Here is a 19,186-nt window from a genome sequence, read left to right as displayed (position 1 = left end):
CCCATTAACGACACGGATGACTTCCCTGCAAAGAGAGGACCAGCAGATTTGAATCAAACCCCTGAAGTTACGCATCTCCTGCAGGCCTGGCCAACAGTGTGCACCGATACTTTGGGTAAGACATCCCTGGAAGTGCATCACATTTACACGACAGATGAGATACCAGTTCGATCTAGAGCCTACAGGGTGTCACCCTTTAAACGGCAGATAATCAAAGAGCATATTGAGAAAATGCTCCAAGATGGCATCATCGAGCCCTCTCAATCCTCTTGGGCATCTCCTGTGGTCCTCGTCCCAAAACCAGACAAGTCATTTAGGTTTTGTGTGGATTACAGGGCCTTAAATACCAAAACTCGCCAAGATGCTTATCCCATGCCTCTGATTCATGAGTTGCTAGAATCCATGAATGGAGCTTCAGTTTTCAGCACATTGGACTTGAAATCGGGGTACTGGCAAATGGCAGTGGCTGAAGAAAGTAAAGCCAAGACAGCTGTAATAACACCTTTTGGGCTGTATCAGTTTAAATGTATGCCTTTTGGACTGAAAAATGCGGGTGCCTCATTTCAGAGACTCATGGAACGAGTGCTTGGAGAGTTGAGAGGAAAAATTTGTTTTGTCTACATTGATGATGTGATCATTTTCTCTCCCTCACCTGAACAACATATGAAAGATCTGGAGGCAGTTTTTTCCAAATTACACCAGGCAAATTTGACCCTCAATCTGGGAAAATGTAATTTTTTCCAATCAGAACTCAAATTTTTGGGTCACATAGTGTCGGGGCAGGGGGTTCAAGTAGACGCAAGTAAAAGCTTGGCCATCACAAATTACCCCGAACCGACAGATAAGAGATCGCTTCAGCGATTCTTGGGGCTAGTGGGCTGGTACCACAAATTTATTGCCCATTTTGCTGACATAGCTGCACCTTTATACCATCTTCTTAAAAAAGACGGCAAATGGGACTGGTGTCCAGACTGCCAGCAGGCCTTTGAAAAGTTAAAACGGGCCCTGGTGGAGGCCCCTATACTTATGCAACCTGACTTCCAACGGCCGTTTGAGATACACACAGATGCCAGTGATGTAGGCCTCGGCGCAGTACTTGTGCAAATGACACCTGAGGGCGAGAGGGTCATTGCCTATGCGTCTAGAGCTCTGAGGGGTGCAGAGTGTAATTATTCAACCTCAGAGAAAGAGTGCTTGGCTGTAGTGTGGGCAGTTGAGAAGTGGCGGCATTTCATAGATGGATCTGAGTTTACATTATTTACTGACCATGCAGCGTTGACTTGGGCCTTTAATTGTCCAAAGGCATCCTCTCGTTTGACCCGGTGGGTGCTTCGGCTGCAAGAATACCATTTCAACGTTCGATACAGAAAAGGGTTACATAATCTAGTACCCGACGCACTGTCAAGAGCAGTGCAGAAAACCGACCTGATGTATGTTGCAGCAGTCATGTCCAAATCTGAGTCAGTGCTACCTTCATCATTGGCCGAAATCAAACTGGCACAAGAGCAGGACTCTGCTCTTCTTGACATGGTCCAGATGTCTGCTGATAAAGACCCCAACAGAATAGGGTTCTGTCAAGTACAGGATGTCTGGTACAGGAAGTCCTTTATCAAGAACCAAGGCGAAAAGTTTCAGCTGGTCGTGCCCAAGTCTATGATAATCCAGTTTCTCAGTTACTTCCATGATCATCCTCTAAGTGGGCACCTAGGGAAATTAAAAACCCTGTTAAGGATACTGGAAGTAGCCTGGTGGCCCTCGGTCAGAAAAGATGTCTGGGCCTACGTTAAAGCCTGTGTCATCTGCCAAAAATATAAACCTGACAACAAAAAGCCTGCAGGGCTTATGCAGCCTACTGCAGTAACCGAAGCATGGGAGAAGATCGGTGTTGACCTAATGGGTCCTCTACCTCGCAGTAAGAATGGAAATAAATACCTGCTGGTAATCATTGACTATTTTACCAAGTGGATAGAGGTGTTTCCTCTCAAAGACAGCAAAGCTCAGAAAATTACCAGCATCTTGAAGAATGAAATATTTACCCGCTTTGGAGTCCCTCAAGAGCTAGTATCAGATCGTGGCCCTCAGTTTACAAGCCATGAGATGGAAAAGTTCTGTCGCACATGGGGGGTGATTCAAAAGTTTACTACAAGTTATCATCCCCAGGCCAATCTCACTGAAAGGTCAAATCGAACAATAAAGACCATGATAGCCTCTTTTGTGGGAGAACACCATTCCAACTGGGACCAATGGATCCAAGAGTTTAGATTTGCCATCAATGCCGCTCAGCATGAGACAACTGGAAGGTCTCCTGCAGAGCTCACTCTGGGTCGGCCTCTCAAAGGTCCTCTGGAGAGAATCATTGGCCACTCTCCTAGCCCTCAACAGACGCCCTATAAACTTTTGGACAGACATAAAGAAATGACTGAACAGGTTAAGCGGAAGATAGGGTTGAGCCAGGTCAGACAAGCTAAGTATTATAATGCCCGTAGGAGAAGTGTACAGCTCTTTCCGGGAGACTTAGTCTGGGTTCGGTCTCATCCCCTCTCCAAAGCTACTGATAAGTTTTCCTCTAAGCTAGCGCCTAAATGGTCAGGTCCAGCAGTAGTGAGGAAACAACTGGGTCCTGTGAATTACCAGATACAGTGGACAGACCAGAATAGAAAGACGGATACAGTAAATGTGGTGAACTTAAAACGCTATTATGGAGTTCAGGTCCAAGTGCCTCCGGCAGGGGGGGGGGGATCTGTGACATCACAATGAAATAAGGTATCCCAAGCAAAAAAAAAAAAAAATTAACCTCCGAGAATAAAATATAGGTTAATAAAGTACACATAATTTTTGTTGTATTGATATGTATACAAGGATGTCTTGTATGTATGTATATTATTTGTGAAAGTCCACTTAGTAAAAATATATCTGGGACACAACTTTTACCGGAACTTATAAAAAGGATCAAAGGAAACGGAGGAGGGAGAGAGAAAGGGGTGTGGCAGCACGCTGGAAGAGACGCCGAGCGACGGTCCGAGGAGCTTGCAAGATTAGCCCGGAGAGAACTGACTGCTGGACTAAAAGCGTTGCCAGAGCAATTCGCAAAGGGGTCAAAAGTCTTCTGGAGGCAAGGTAGAGCCACACGGAGCGTTGACCGGACCCGAGGCGCTCGTGATCCAGGCCTGACGAAGGGAACCGCCCGGGCACACAAACGCCGACCCGGTGAGACCCTTCCAATTTTTTTTTCTTTCTTTCTTGTATTTTTGGTGCACGAAGACGGATTAATATTTTTTGGGCCCCAACGTTGTTTTTTTTTTGCGCAAACGGAACTTTATTTTTTTGGATTGCCTAATTATGGACTTTTTTGATGGACTATTATTATTGATGAACTATTTCTTTTTCTTTTGATTTATAGGCTGGGTTATAGACTTAGATTTGACTGTTTCGTTGTTTGATTGTAAAAAATTAAAGAGTGACGGGTAAAATACTATGATTTCAGGAACATAATTGATTATTAAATGTAGCGGGCAGCTTGTAGCCGCTTCAGTGCGCTGATGTGTCCCCTATTTCTTTTCATTTGAATGAAATCATTTTTCTAGCATTGTTTGATGGTCATGCTTATTACTAAATTCGTATAAAAAGAACTCACTTGAGCGTGTACATTTCCCGTTTATTCGAGGAATTTGTTACAACATAAACGTGCATACTGATATTATATCCACTGAACCAGATTCTCCACTGGGTGGCAGAGCTCCGTACTGACTACTGTCTGACAAATAAAAGGTTAATAAATACATGTGGATATGAACCACAGTTTATTTATTTTATTTATTCGTACAATAAAAGAAAAACTCCATATTCAATTTATTGCTTTCTTTTTAACCCTTATGTATTTTCTTTTATTTTTCTGTTAATTGTTAATTTAAATGATGGAAGAAGGAAAAAATTGTGTTTCTGGGTCCTCCCTCAGAGGTGGGAGTGGTCCTTTCGGTAAATGTGAAAGGACGTCACTACAGTCAACAGCAGCGCTGTAATTTCTGCGCAGGTCCATGCTTATGGGGGAAAAAAACAAAAAAAACAACAACAAAAGAGCAGCTCTTTACCCTCGGTGCCCTTACCCTCAGACTCCGAGGCCAGCCTCCACCCCTCCGTGTCATTTTATTTTTACGTTTCCAGCGTCACATCCCCCCCTGGCCTGGCCGGAGGAATGTAGAGACTGAGGGGCTTTAAAAATAGCATCCTCCGCTCTGACTGCGCCGCTCCGGAGGCTCCGCGGCACTCTGCAGGGAGAAGCAGGAATGCGAAGATGGCTGCAGACCTGGGAGAGCTGCTGGTCCCCTTCATGCCCACCATCAGAGTCCCCAAAACAGGAGACAGAGTCTACAAAAGCGAGTGCGCCTTCTCCTTCGACTCCCCCGTAAGTGTGCCCGACCTGTCAGACACCCACACACGCAGCCTGCACACACCGGGACATTGAGGGGCATGAGGGGGAGGAAAGGTGCGTCGCAGGCGGACTGAACATCACACGTGTTTCGGCTGTAATCTGGTGTGTTTGTAGACGTGAAGGAAAACACTGTTTTCATCTTTGGAGAGAGATGCAGGCTTGTTATTTTTCTTTTCACGTCCAGATCACCTCCCAAAAGCTTCCATTGTCGTTTTTAGAAACACTACACTTGAAGTAAGCTATTTGATACTTGTAATGAGGGTAATAATTCCTCTAAACTACACCTTTTGTTTAAAACGGACTGGCTGTTCAGTGTGATATGTGGACTGTTTAGCCTTTTGAATCATTTTAAAACAAATCACTATTTGGCTCAAAATGTGAGGGCTTAATACATTTTTAAAAAACCTATATCTTTCTGAAACCCAGATTTGTTTTTATGCCTAGGAGTAACTAGTAGAGCCAATATTTAAATGTTTTAAACTAAGTTATTTAGACCAGTCCTCATTTATTATTTTCACAATTGGTGGCAGAATCAAAATTTGCAAAGTTTACGTTTGTAAATGTCAGAATATATTGACGGAAGCATAGATTTGATACTTTTTGTGTGTGTGTTTCTAAAGCGTCTGTGGTGAACCTGAATGTAGCGTTCCCTTTGCTCCTAGAGCTTTCCTACACGCCTATCTGGATTGAAACCGTTTTTAAAGGTGACTCAGCTGTCTGGAGTTCATCATGCTGGCCTGAAGACTGGTTTATTTTTATCCTGCACTGTTGAGGCTCATATGTCACTTTGAACCACTTAAAGGTTTAACACTGGGGTTTATAAAGCCCATACACTGATTACAGATTTGAGGTTAGTTTATGAAGGAGGTGTTTTCCATGTGCTTGGTCTCTAGAGCCCAGGTGTGAGGTGTAGGAGTGTGTTTTTTTTCCCTTTGCTTCTTTTTAAAGGCACGTTTAAAACTAAACCAGAGTTTTTAGCTGCAACCTATAAAAAACATGCTCTGTTTTTTTTGTTTTTTTTGCATAAGACTTAAGATCGTGAAGATTTTTCTTTCTTTCTTTGACTTGCACATAATTGAAGATGATTAGGTCCTTTTTAAAATCCCTACAGCAAAATTATTTGCTTCAGAAGCGTATTTTGCAAATAAAAGAAATATTTCCAGAATGGATTATTGGCTGATCGGCAGGTTTTGTGGTTATAATATAGATGATTAATCTAATTTTATTCCTACATATTAGTTGCTATCTCAATAGCTTGTGCTGATTTGAAAAAAAAAAAAAAAAAAAAAGCATCTGAAGATGGATTCTTAGTTTAAGTTTTCCTCTCCGGTGTCCTAACGTGGAAGTGGGTGAAATCTCAAATACTGATTTGATTTTACTCCCATTAATGCAGCAAGATGTAATTTCTTTTGTGTGTTCAGAGTAACCCAACTATATGCTGATAAATAAAAAAAAAAAGCACAGCTAAAGAATGTGATATAACTTAATATGCTGACCAAAACAACAACAAATTCTTACACTTCATGTGAAGCCGCACAGACTGTCCTCTCATCTGGCCTTGTTGGTTCCTCAGCTCGTGCTGCAGCTGATTGTTATTGTTTCCTTTTGTGTGCAGGAGTCTGAGGGAGGCCTGTATGTGTGTATGAACACATTCCTGGGCTTCGGACGGGAACATGTGGAGAGACATTATCGCAAAACAGGACAGAGTGTTTACATGCACCTCAAACGACATGTTAAAGAGGTACGTTTTGTCCCCTGCCCTGTAGATTTCAATAATTCAGATTTTCAATATACAGTATATATAAAACCATTTGAACACCATAGACAATCAAGAAAAGTCAAATACAACCACAACACAAACTATGATGTTTTCAGTGTCTCTGTTATTTATTTATTTATTTATTTATTTAATTTATTTATTTATTTATTTATATTTATCATATTCAAGAATAGTTTTCAATTTAGTTTTTAAATTACTGTTTTTTTATTTTAAAGAGAAAAATGTCTAAATAAAAAATAAATGATTATCTTCATCAAGAAGACTAAGTTTAGAAACTGTTGTTCTTCCAACAGTTTCTGAAGTAAATTGTCTACACTGTCAATTTATTTAAATGTTTTTATATCTGCATAAACATGGAGAAACATTTGCATGTCCAAAATTTATTTCCGTTCCCATTTTCCATATTATTGTTATTTTTTTTCTTGCAGGATTTCAATAAATATGTTGCTGTAACCCTTGTGCTTTATACATAAATAAGTAAAAAATGCACATATTATGTATCCACATACATACATGCCTGGATACATACAATAAATTACCTCCAATGTTGCTTTGTTATTGTTTCAAACAATAAACACAAACTGTAAGACTTATTATGATTCCATTTTTGTTTAGATGTCATCTGCACACATCTTTTAGGTTAATGGTGGTTTTAAAACTGACTGTCGCAGTTTGAGTTTTTGATTTTGTTGACTATAACTAGCAAGTCAATTCTTCCTAAGAACAGCAAACTCAAACAAGCTCCTCTTTTTGCTTCAAGCTGGTGGTGTGTTTCCTCTCTGCCGCTAATTGCTATCAAATCAGCTCTGCTTTGAAAAGATCTGCTATTTCCATGCCTGGATCTGACCACAAACAGCTGCTGCACATTCTGCAGGCTCCTGTGTCTGTGCTGTTTTTCTTTCATGGTGGTTCCCTTGATGCTGTGGGTGTCAATATTTCCAGTTTCTCAACTTTGTCTGGTCAGATTTCTATAAAACTAGTCAAATTGGACGTAAATCTGCTTGGTGGGACTAAGGCTGCATATTTATGTTTTCATGAAAATGTTTTCTTTTTTGTTTTAATCTGTTAGGTTTTTTTTTTTTTTTAAAGTTGCTGCTTTGCTGTCACACTAGAAATGCCATTTGCAGTTAAGGGTAAACCCAGATAAATAATGTTTAAAGGTCTGGCAATTTTCCCTTCACTTATAAACTCATCTGGCCACCAAATATCCAACTACTTCTAAGACAGTAGCAACAGACTAGATCTTATTCAGGGGAGCACATAAGTTCATCTTTGCTTTAGTTTAAAAAAAAATACATCCAAGTGGATGCTACATGTATTTTTTTTTTGCATGTATATATAATGTTGTTACTACTTGTTTCTTACAGAAAACCACAGGTGCTGCCGGAGGAGCCATCCCCAGGCGAAGAAATGGAAAAGTGTTTCTAGGTAGGTTATTTTCACTGGAGTGACATACTTCTACATTGCAATGTGAAAATCTTAGAAAAAATATTAAATAAATCTATTAGCATGCTGAGACAAGCAAATGGAAAATGAAAAGATTGACAATTTAGCTCAGCAGTTAAATTGTCATCAGCTACTGAGGACAATTTAACTTATTCTGTTCTTCAGTGTTCATTTGGTTTTGCACATTGTTGTTTTTTATTATTATCCTTGACCTTTTGGCAGCATAACTGGTCAGTTTCTATCTGAGGAAGGCCCAGTTTTTAGAAGGTCACTGCTGTGTTCAAATTTTTGTTAACTGTCTTGAATTTGCCTCTGTGTGTTTGCGCATGAATGTGTGTTTGTTTAGAATCAGTCAGCTTAAGGTTTGTTACAATTTCCAAAGTAATTTATATTTGCTCAATGTCAAGTTAATAACAGAGGGAATATAATTTTTTTTATAACGTTTTAACAAAAACATAGTTACAAACACTGGGTTTGCACAATGTGGGAAAGCCCTATTGATCTGACTTTGTAAGTTTCTGATTTTAATGATGATTTCACTAGTCTGGATATAAAAAGGATGAACATTTGTGAAAGTATTTTAAGGCAACTCCTCAAACACACGGCTTCCTTGTGTGAAATCATGGGAAGAAAGAAATGTAAAAAGAACAAAACAGACAAGGTATCAGAAGAATTGTTTCACAAATCTCATTTAAGCTTTTTTTTCATTTTTTGTGTCATTATCCTTAACTGATTTTTGTTAAATCAGTTAAGGATTGTGCCACAGTGACTCTGTGTAAACTGGCTCAGTTTAAATGTTTAAGGCTTACATGGACCTTCAGATCACATTTCTTTTTATTATTATTGTTAATGAATGATGTTGTTGAGGTTATGGTGTATGCGCGTAGGTGATTATTGTATGTTCATGAAAAAGGAACCAGTCAGATTGTGAAAAATGCTACAGAAGGCAAATAAAGATGTATACCAGCAATCACCTGCTGCTGGCACTTTGCATAAATTGGTACTTAGCATTAGCACAAAGTCGTTGTTTTCTATCAGGCATATGCTCAAAGTGAGCGTGTACTTTGCTTTTGCTGCTGGGTTCAGAGACAAGTCCAGACTCTGCTTATAAGCTTCTTATGAGACATGCATAATAAAAGAGCAGTCAATAACTGATTGACATTACTTTCTGCATCAGTCTAAAGAAGTAGTTCTCTGCAGACACCATTTCTGGTTCCACAACTGGAAAGCCTCTGTTAATTGGAAACATCCCAAAGAACCATTAAAACAAGTCAACTCAGATTTGCTTTAGCCTTTCAGGAACAGCTCGGGCTTAATGATGTGTGTCTTTCAGAAGATCGTTAAAAGTATTGCAGCTTCTGTCTGATTACAGTTTTCTCATTGAACCGGTGATTTTTTTTTTAATGTCAGTAGGATAATTAGAGACATCTCTGTCTGCTTGGGAAGTTCATCCACTACAACTTTGTCAAAGTTTGTTTGTTGTCAGCCAGCTGCCGTTCTAACCAGCCTCAATCATAAGCATTAGATATTTCCACTGACGAGCCCTCTCCACCAACCCCTGTCCTCTAATAATAGCCTATTTATTTGTATATGTGGTTGCTAACTGGTCTAAATCAAAGCTTGGCCTATCCACTCCTCCTCCTCTCCTTCTCTTCCTTCGGGTTGGGGAGGGGTGACAAGTTTATCCTGGGCGCCTCCTCCAATCATGTGCCGGCCTCTCAGCTGCTGCCACCTGTCAGTGTCCTGCTGGGGCTGACACACATCAAACTGAAGCGATGACGCATCTCGCCAAAGCCCAGGTGTCTGGCTTCCTCCAACCTCTCTGTTTGAGGAATTCCCTCCTCTTGCTCCATTTTCCATTCATATTCCTGTTTTCTACTTATATTTTCCACCTCAGGTTAATTGCCATGCGTTTCTTCTCCTGTCTGATCATCGTCTGCTGTCTTATTCTTTGTGACATTTCTCGCAGTCCCTTTAAGATCTTTGACCCGGTTCGTCGTATCCATACCGGTTCTGTGATCTAATCAGACAGCTGGCTGCAAATATCATGTGTTTCCATGTAACCAAACAGTTGCCATGATATTATTAATAATAGTAGTAACGTCAGAGAAAAGGTTTTCATTGATGAAATATGTGATTGATCAAACAAATTTATAAAATAATTTGTAGATTATTGGGTAAAAAAGTTCAAAGAAAGCATTTTGTTTTGCGGTCAATAATAAAATAAGTCTGAGCTGCTTAAAAATGTTCAATGATTTTATTTTATTTTTTTAATCAATTTGGTTTTTATATGAAACTATGCGTCACTTCAGAATTAAGATAACTGTATTTGTAAATTCGAGCAAGAAAAAAAAACTGTTTTAGTAAGAAAATGTCATCGCAATTTTCTTCATATTGTACAGCAGGGATGTCGAACTTATTCCACATGTCCTGATTCAATATTGATTGAATCCTTTAACCCAAGCTGTCAAAATGTTAATAGCCATCCGAATTTGATGAGTGCTTCTTAAAATTAAAAAATATTGAATCTCTTTTCACGTTGATGTAATTTGGCAGCACCCTGGTAAAAACTGCTTTGATGTGACTGATAAAATAATGTTTAAGCACACAAATGTTTTTGGTGTAGACGTCCACATATAAAGCTATGGTGGTCCAGATTTGGACCCTGCACCTTGAGTTTGACACCTGTGTTGTGCAGGATTCCACTTATAGATCTAATAGTGATGCTTAAATATCATTCTCTGACTATTTAAATTTTGCTTAATGGTTTAAATCTGTGATCACTCTTACACCTAATAATCCTACTTCCTCCCTTAAAGATTTAGAGCTAAACCGAGATTTTAACGGAGAGGACTACGAGTATGAGGATGAGGCAAAGCTCGTCATTTTTCCAGACCACTTTGAGATCCCTTTACCAAATATTGAGGAGCTGCCCGCTCTGGTCAGTGAGTTGGCTCTGTGTGTTTCTGTGCATGTTGGAGGGGAAACGTCCGCTTGGTGGTTCCCTGGCTTCAGGACAGGCAGGTCTACTAATTAAAAGAAAGGGATAGTTAGCGGTTTTGAAATGAATTGTAAAACAACCGTGTCTGACTTACCTGCAGCTTTTGAATGTTTTTGGTTGAATGAGGTGTTCCCTTTTCATTAGATTTTGACCCGCAAGCCACCAAAAAAAATAATTACATAAATAAAAGAAACAAGCATTTGTCTTGAAAAACGTTTACTTGAAATCTGATGCTTGCCTCAATGTAAATTGAGATTTCTTTGAGAGATCTGTATTAACTAACAAAACATGGTTTAAATCATTCGATGACTAAGTTGTCACTGTAAGGAAAAGCCTATAATAGCCAAAACAATCATTTTTATTAAACACATAATCTCCAGATGCCAAACTTGTTTTTGAGGACCTTAAATTTTGATTTTTCAGATTACATTCATGTGATTTTTCCAAATGAGATTAAGGTGTCTGCTGAATCTGTTACCTTTTAGATTCTATAAAACAAATAATTTTGACAAAACAGCATCTAGTTATGTTTTCAGTAAAACAGGATTCTGGGGAACCACAAGGTGTACATGTTAATACTTTCATTTTTGGGGGGGCGATTCTTTGCTTGTTTTGTGATACGTCTCTACTTGTTTTTCTTTCTAAAGCTTCACTTTGGCATGCCTGCTTGTTTGTTTGTTGCTATTTTTATAAGAACACCTGATATAGAAGTTACAGATTCATTCTCAGTTATATGGACTGATTTTTATTCTGAATCTGCATCTGTGGGAGAAATAAACTTGAAACAACTGGTGGGGGATTGAGAATGAGCATAGAAAATGAGAATCCAGATTCGTATCCATTTGGGTCTGTTTGTGGTAAATTATAATTGTCTGAAAATTGCATAAAAGTGAGATTATTATCCCCGTATTTTAATCCTTCATAAGGATTGAAGTTTCTATACAAATCTCAAATAGATATCAAATCAGATTTGTGATTTTGTCTCAGTTTGATTTCACTCCTTTTGTTTTTACGCCGTATCAAACACACCGCATCACATTTATACCATTTCTAGCATAAACCTCGCATGGCTAATATGTCTTGTTGTGTGCACTGTTTCATGTGGAGATGTAGTTTCTTTGTAATGCCTGAATTCATTTGTGCGTTACCTCCAACCTATCCACGCTCTGCTGTGCTGTCTGACGCCAGGTGACCATAGCCTGTGATGCAGTACTTAACGCACCTTCAGCTTACAAGAAACAGGAGCCTGAGTCTTGGGACGAGGAGATCCAGGTGTCAAGACATGCCAGAAGCCTCAGACAGCTGGATAACGGCGTCCGGATCCCACCCAGGTACACCTAACATAGTGCAATCATGTGCAAATCAGCAAATGCTGTATATTCTCAATTAGAAATTGATGTTATTAACACATTTTACAACTTTTGTGGGGAAAAAAAAAAACAAACTATTAACTGGCAAAGCTTTATTTTGAAAATGTTCTGTTTTAATCGGTGCACAAAGATCATTTGCATAAAGATGATTATGGTAAAGGTTTTGGAAGTTTTGGAGTCAAACATCTTATCTTTGTTAATTATAGGATGACTGCTCTTCTTGCTCGGTCATAAAATACATCAAACTTCAGTATGTTGCACTGCTGAAGAATTATTATAAAAGGAGTCAGAGCTAAACATGTGCACTCAGTTTAAAAGTGGAAGATAAAAACGTAAGATTGTATTTTATTTATTATTGGATATTCTGGTCAATCTTTGTTTCTGAAAGAGTTGAGCAAATTTTTGTTAGCTCGGTGTTTGCTGCTTATAAATAATCAATAAAGCTTATAGCCTAATGTTTCTGTGATATTCTTTGTTTCTTAAAATAAAAAGCACATAACATTAATGAAAATCATTAAAAAATATATTTTTAAATATGTTTCCTTTATACATGGTATTGTATCTTAGTTTAGTGTTGTGAAAAGTATCAGAAAACAGTTGGTACTCTTGTATTTAGGTAAAAAGAAAGATTTAATTTGAGAAAATATAAACATATTTCTGATTCTGATGGTTCAGCCATCAAGACAGAGTAGTTTCATGTTCTGATTATAGTGTAGCTGCAGCTTTTAAGATGTATGACTTCACATGTATCACTAGATGAACAGCTGTCAAGTTTTTATGAAAGCTGACGAGATTGTTAGATGATTTTTGTTTCTGTGTTTTTGCTGTCAGTGGCTGGAAGTGTCAGAAATGCGAGATGAGAGAGAACCTGTGGCTGAACCTGACTGATGGATCGGTTCTTTGTGGGAAGTGGTTTTTTGATGGGAGCGGGGGGAACGGCCACGCTCTGGAGCACTACAGAGAGACCAGCTACCCACTGGCTGTTAAACTGGACACCATCACTCCAGATGGAGCAGGTCTGGGAAACAACACAACACAACCAGTGTCTACGGTGTATGATATGTGTTCTTACAGTGTGTCTTATACCCCAAAACTATCACTACTTTGTAAAATATACACTGTACAACATTTATAAGCTGTCAGAATCAAATTACTGGGTAGATTTTTTTTTTTACCAGCTAGATTTTTCATAATACAGTCATCTTATAAAGCTGCAAATCTTGTTGTTTGAGAATGTTTTGCATAACAGGGATGCGAACTTTTAAAAAGATTTTTACAAGAATGCCCTTCAAAATGAATTAATTTCAGAATCTCTTGTTTTGAAGGCCCCATGTTTTATTTATTTATTGCTTCCTTTTAGTTCAGTTCTACATTAGAAATATGTCTAATTGGTCTAAAACAACTGCAGTTTGGGCTGAAAACATCCTCTTTTTATAGCAGCACTTTGCTTGGATCCAATTTTATCCATTCCTCCACTGGACCTTAAACCTGTATTTATAAGAGGCACATTGTCAGAACTGTTGTTGCGAAGTAGGTTTTCTTTTCCTTAAAAAGCTTATTTTATTTAAGTTTCAGCCATGAAACAAGAATACAATAAAAATTGTAATAAGACTACCCCTGCGACCTACACGCATGCATAAATAAACAATGCAAATCAAAACCAAATAATGCGGCAGCTCATCGACAAAACAGAATTTATGTATTTGAAACATCCAAGTGTTCTGCTCTGCCGTAGGTTTGTAATATTTTTTAAAAGAAGCTGTATTGTCATAAGTAGTCTTTTAGGCACACAGTTTGAAACTAAGGACTGGTAGCTGCACATTCAAATCCTGTTACAAATGTAAATTGTTTACAGTGTATTTTTAATTGTACAATAACCACTGTGGTATCTAATCTGAAGTGTCCCAGTATGTTTAGTATTGGGCAATTATCGTATCTTTACCATGACAATAATAGTGATCTTTGCAATCCAGAGAACTGTGTGGTTGGGATTTTGATTATTTTTTTCTACACTGCTATGTGAACATCTATCTATTAGCATATTTAAAAATATGTCTAATGGCAATTATTGCACATCACAATAAAATGTACTAAGGTAGGCTTTTTGATAATGAGTATATTTTACTAGAAGCAGATTTTGTGTCTGTACGGCTATGGCTACATATTATTAATTTTAATTATTTTTTTATTGGTGATTTTGCCACAGTGATTTACTCGCCTCTTTTTATGACAGATGTTTATTCGTTTGAGGAGGAAGAGGCTGTTTTGGACCCCCACATGTCAGAGCACTTGTCACACTTTGGGATAGACATGCTCCAGATGCAGAGGAGAGTAAGTGGACAAATTTCACTTTTACATGAACCCGATCTAATTCGAAACAGCTGCAGTGTTTAAAGAAAATGTGTCAAAAATATATTTTATTTTTGAGCTGTATCAGACGTTTTGATATAGCTACACAACACAACAAAGACAGTTCTTCACACAAGATCGTCCTTGTCATCTCCATCTCCTCCTATTTCAGACAGAAAATGGACACCACACAGACAATAACCCCCGACCGCGAGTCAGTGAGTGGGAAGTGATCCAAGAGTCGGGCATGAAGCTGAAGGCGGTGTTTGGTTCTGGTTACACTGGCATCAAAAACCTGGGAAACAGCTGCTACCTCAGCACAGTGCTACAGGTCCTGTTCAGCATCCCAGATTTCCAAAGGATGTGAGTGCTGTACGCTGCGACGCATTCATATTGTAGTGGTTTTGTTTTTTTTAACTACGGCTATCCCTGATGACATAACTCTTGACATACTCACACCGTTGATCATGCTAAACAAATCTTGAACCTTGACAGTCTTATCAGCTAATAACATTTTTTAATGTAATTATGCTCATTTAGCAGATGGAAATCTCAAATTATTTTAATTAAACCAAGAAGTTTGTTTCTGATTGGGAATAAGGGTGGTATCTCTGTATATTTTGTGTTAAGTAGTTCTCTATACCAGTGTGTGGAATATTTGGTAGCTTAAACACACACGATTCCGACTACAAGCTCTCTGGTATCTGGTACGGGTGTGGTCCCTTACTATAACAAATTTAAAATTAAAAATGTGTTGTTGCCTTTTAGTACTTTCCTTCTTTGACATTCCATGGTGTTACCCTGTTACCCTTTATAACTGGCAGTTATCAATGGACAGATCTTTTATTTTTATTTATTTATTTATTTTTAACTTACAGCAGTCAAACTCTTTGATCAGATTTTGCATGCAGTTGATGATTAACTCCAGGTCATTATAGTTGAAAGGCCTCTGTAACATCACCCTAATCTTTAGCTTCCTCTGCAGATTCTATATCTGATCATGGTTTGACACTCGACACTTCGCTTGGCCGCTCCAAAACAAATTTGGCTGTCTATGATCGTAGATGATAATTAAATAACTCGTTGACCAGCAGCGGGTCTTTTAAGCTCCTTGCATGTTTGTCTAGAGGCGTCGTCTGTGTGTCACCTCACATATCAACCCTCATATGTTTTCTCTCTTAGGTATGTAGGTAACCTTCAGAGGATATTCGACTATTCACCCCTTGACCCCACCCAGGATTTCGCCACACAGATGTAAGTGACTCCTGAGAGTTATGCAACGCAGTGACAGAAGAGAAGGTGTTTTCCAGCTCCCTCTGCCACTGTTATTGATATTTAAAAACAGAAGTTCATTAACAAATAACCTAAATTACACAAGCATAAATTGCATAATTTGTATGTTGTAGTACCTATTTATTTTATCTCTATTTTAATAAAATCATCACAATTTTGTAATTGAAGGCCATGTGTTGCAAGAGGCCAGATGCTGATGGGCATCAATAGCCTGACGGCAGCTATCAGACAGGCAGCCAAATAAACATGTTTATACCATAAGGCAAATAGTATTTGGCAATTTGAAAAAGTTGTTTACTTACTTTAATGTAATGGTTAAACCCAACCCATCTCTAGACGACAAGGATCCTCTAGTGTTTTTTTAAATACATTAATCTATTTATTGCTATGATTAGCTTTTATGACGAGAATCATTTGTCTGGTGGTACCCACTAAAGAAAAGGCAGAGTTTACACAGATAATTATAGTGGAAAAATACTGTAAGTTTGCCTCATCCCCATTTTTTAACTTTGGTGTTGTCTGCAAAGGGGTATTTTGATTTAAGGTAATTATAGATATAGTTTTGGTTTTAATGTTGATGCTGATAAATCAAAATTTGGTTTATAATTTTCCCTATTTCATATTTCCACTGCCCCAACAGGAATCAGAGCAGCAATCAGTGGAACAAGGTGCAATATAAAACAAATGCATGTAATATGCTTGAGATATCAACATGTTTATAATTATTTATCTTCATAAATAAAAGGTTTAAACAATTATTTTCCCTCTGGTTTTGAATGTTACCTCCAGATAGTTGTTATGGTGTGTAACCATGACGAGATGTTTTTTTTTTCCCTTTGCAACTCAGAGCAACTGATCAGCATCTCAAAAGCTCAAAAAACACCTGAACTGCAACGCCGAAATCCCAGAGGAGTTGAAAAGGAGGCTTTCACTACACTTTCAGTTTGATTAGATGTGTTTTAAAAATCTCACAGATACAAAACTATTATGAAAACTAAAACTCATTTGTGCTGATGTTGACTGTAGTTTCCTGCAGAAACCGCGTTTTTGTTTCACGTGAGAACTGCTGTATCTTCAGAGTGTGATGGGCAGGAAATGAAGCCAAATGAATGTGAAATGAGACTGACTCTGTTTTTCTGCCCGTTTTTGTCCATCAGGGCTAAACTGGGACACGGGCTCCTCTCAGGCCAGTACTCCAAACCACCCATGAAATCTGAGCTCATTGAACAGGTGATGAAAGAAGAACACAAGGTATTAAACGGGGTATGTCCTGCTCCATGACTGAGTGACCATGGCCGATGTTGAAAATGAGATGTGACGGAATCAGCGGTCATGGCTTTATAAAGCATTACAAAGTAATTTCCTTCTAATGAATGTAGCAGTTTCTTGATCTGAGAAGGATAAAGGAGCTGAAGTAATACATAGACTTTCTATGACCTCATGGCTTGTTTTTAGCCTGATTGCTCCCAGTTACTGACATGGCAAAGCTGTGATCCTGAACTTAAATGTGATGGAGGAGTCAAGTTTGGACACGTCTTGACAGCTGAGAGGAAACGGCAGTGGACTTGTGCTGACACGCTGTGCTCAGTTTGCACAGAGGGATTCTTGACCAGTGCAATCACGTATATATATCATTAACCTGGCTTTCTAAATTTATTGATGATGATGGGAAATTTTGACATGCTGAGATATGGTCTTGTTTGCTGTGAGAATGAATGTCAGGGTTCAATGCCCCAAGAACTGGTTTGTGACTTTGAAAGCCCAGACTTCAGTGCGTTTCATGTGATAAACCAGTGTAAAATTAAGTGGAAGAAAAAGGAAGTATATTTCCTTACTTGTTTTTACAAATAAAAATCTGAAAAGTGTGGAATCTGTCTGACACCCCAGCCGATGCCTTCAGGAGGCACCTAATTAGTAAACAGAATCTAGCTGTGAGTAATTTAACTTTAAATCTGCAGCAACATTATAAGCGCAAATTAAATGTATTTGTTTAATTCTGTTCAGAAAATATATACTGTATAAATGTAACCCACTTGAGTAGCAGAAGAACTCTCTCACCACATTAGAAGACAAGTGAACCATCTGTCCAGTAACATTATCAGGCTGATAATTCAAACTTTTACCCTTTTTAATGTGGTGAAAAAAATATTTAAGGATTATTATGCAGGCTGATAAACAAATATAAGTTTGAGCTAAATGTTCACTTTTAAGGCTGCGATTGAATACTTGCATCCTGTCACATTTTCTTAGTGGTGAATGCATCCAAAACTATAATTTTAGTTGCCACAAAAAACGTTTCTGGCACCTTGTCCAGACTTTATGCTTCATTTCAGAACAGTTTAACCAAATTATTATTATTTTTTTAGCTAGTTTTAGTGTCATACTTTCGCCTTTGAGTAAGGTGACTTCTCATGAACAGTCGGTGTGCGTGACTCTTTCAATATTTTGTTTTTTGTCATGCAGCACCAACAGAGGGGAATCTCTCCCCGAATGCTCAAGGCACTGGTCAGCAGGGGGCACCCAGAGTTTTCCTCCAACAGACAACAAGATGCCCATGAGTTCTTCCTGCACCTTATCAACTTGGTAGAAGTAAGTGAATCAGTGCCTTCTGCATATATAGGATATACAGTGTGTTTGCAGTCATATACCAGCTAACTTCCTGTCCGTCGCTGAAGAGGACAAACTGAACAAAGCATTACCAGAAACTGCCACTAGAGTGACGCCACAAAGAGGTTTTGATGCAAAATTGTGTTTGAGCTGTTGCAAGCAGATCACTATGAACAGTTCATAATATATAGTCAGCCACATACACTATTTTCTTTTTCCATTTCATTCTTTTCACAAATTGAACAAAAAACATGCTTCCTTTTGAAAAGGTTGTTCAACTAAACTTTGTTGCGATGTTTCAAACCTTGCCTGGTTCTAACAAAAGAGTTCAGAACCTCCATGGTCGGCTCATACATGCAGTATAAAAATCTTTAAATGAGTTTTTCTCATACAGGGTTTATTTATGTTCAGTGATATCAGTTACATGTAGTGGTGAGAAAATGCTTTCTTAAATATCCTGGTTATCAGACATAATCAAGCCCCCACGAAGAACCTGACACTTCTATCCTGTTTGAATTAATTAAATACATCAACTTCTTTCTCCCTAAACATCCTCATGTTGTCTCAGTATATGCAGAACTTAAACAATTCCTAAACTCTCCTTTTAATCCAGTTGCTGATATTTTTTGAAGCCATCTGTAAACGACTCCCTGGTTTATGCAGGCAGATAACCAAACTAAAGCCACAACCATCAGTCACCCTACAAGCTGGGCCTGGGTGAAATTATAGCTTGTGTATTTCTGTAGCTTCTTAGAATAGAAGGCTTGCATTGGCAATAGTCCACAGCCATGCAGACTGGTTTCCCTTTCATACAACCCTCAAATAAAACCCCTGGTGACCCCAGCCTGTGTTGGCCCTGGAGACCTGAGCAGCTCCAGGGAAAATAATTAATGTGGTGGTGTTTTTAAAAA

General features: G+C 38.5%; 1 protein-coding gene across 1 annotated transcript in view; it reads left to right on the top strand.

Annotated features, from left to right (window-relative positions):
• The first annotated feature begins 3,700 nt into the window (after positions 1–3,700).
• Positions 3,701–19,186, top strand: part of usp13 (ubiquitin specific peptidase 13) — a 32,572-nt gene continuing 17,086 nt past the window's right edge. The window contains exons 1-11 of the mRNA XM_015007297.2: positions 3,701–4,402; positions 6,045–6,170; positions 7,577–7,637; positions 10,475–10,596; positions 11,845–11,987; positions 12,858–13,042; positions 14,260–14,357; positions 14,548–14,738; positions 15,558–15,629; positions 16,826–16,931; positions 18,132–18,257. Of these exons, the coding sequence (XP_014862783.1) occupies positions 4,292–4,402; positions 6,045–6,170; positions 7,577–7,637; positions 10,475–10,596; positions 11,845–11,987; positions 12,858–13,042; positions 14,260–14,357; positions 14,548–14,738; positions 15,558–15,629; positions 16,826–16,931; positions 18,132–18,257 (1,341 nt within the window). The 5' untranslated portion in view covers positions 3,701–4,291. The remainder of the gene's footprint in view (positions 4,403–6,044; positions 6,171–7,576; positions 7,638–10,474; positions 10,597–11,844; positions 11,988–12,857; positions 13,043–14,259; positions 14,358–14,547; positions 14,739–15,557; positions 15,630–16,825; positions 16,932–18,131; positions 18,258–19,186) is intronic.

The sequence above is a fragment of the Poecilia mexicana genome, unplaced genomic scaffold, assembly GCF_051168715.1.
Source record: "Poecilia mexicana isolate PSO_F unplaced genomic scaffold, ASM5116871v1 scaffold_4, whole genome shotgun sequence".
Taxonomy (NCBI): domain Eukaryota; kingdom Metazoa; phylum Chordata; class Actinopteri; order Cyprinodontiformes; family Poeciliidae; genus Poecilia; species Poecilia mexicana.
Note: the sequence above shows the minus strand (reverse complement) of the source record. Positions and strands in the feature narration are given on the sequence as shown.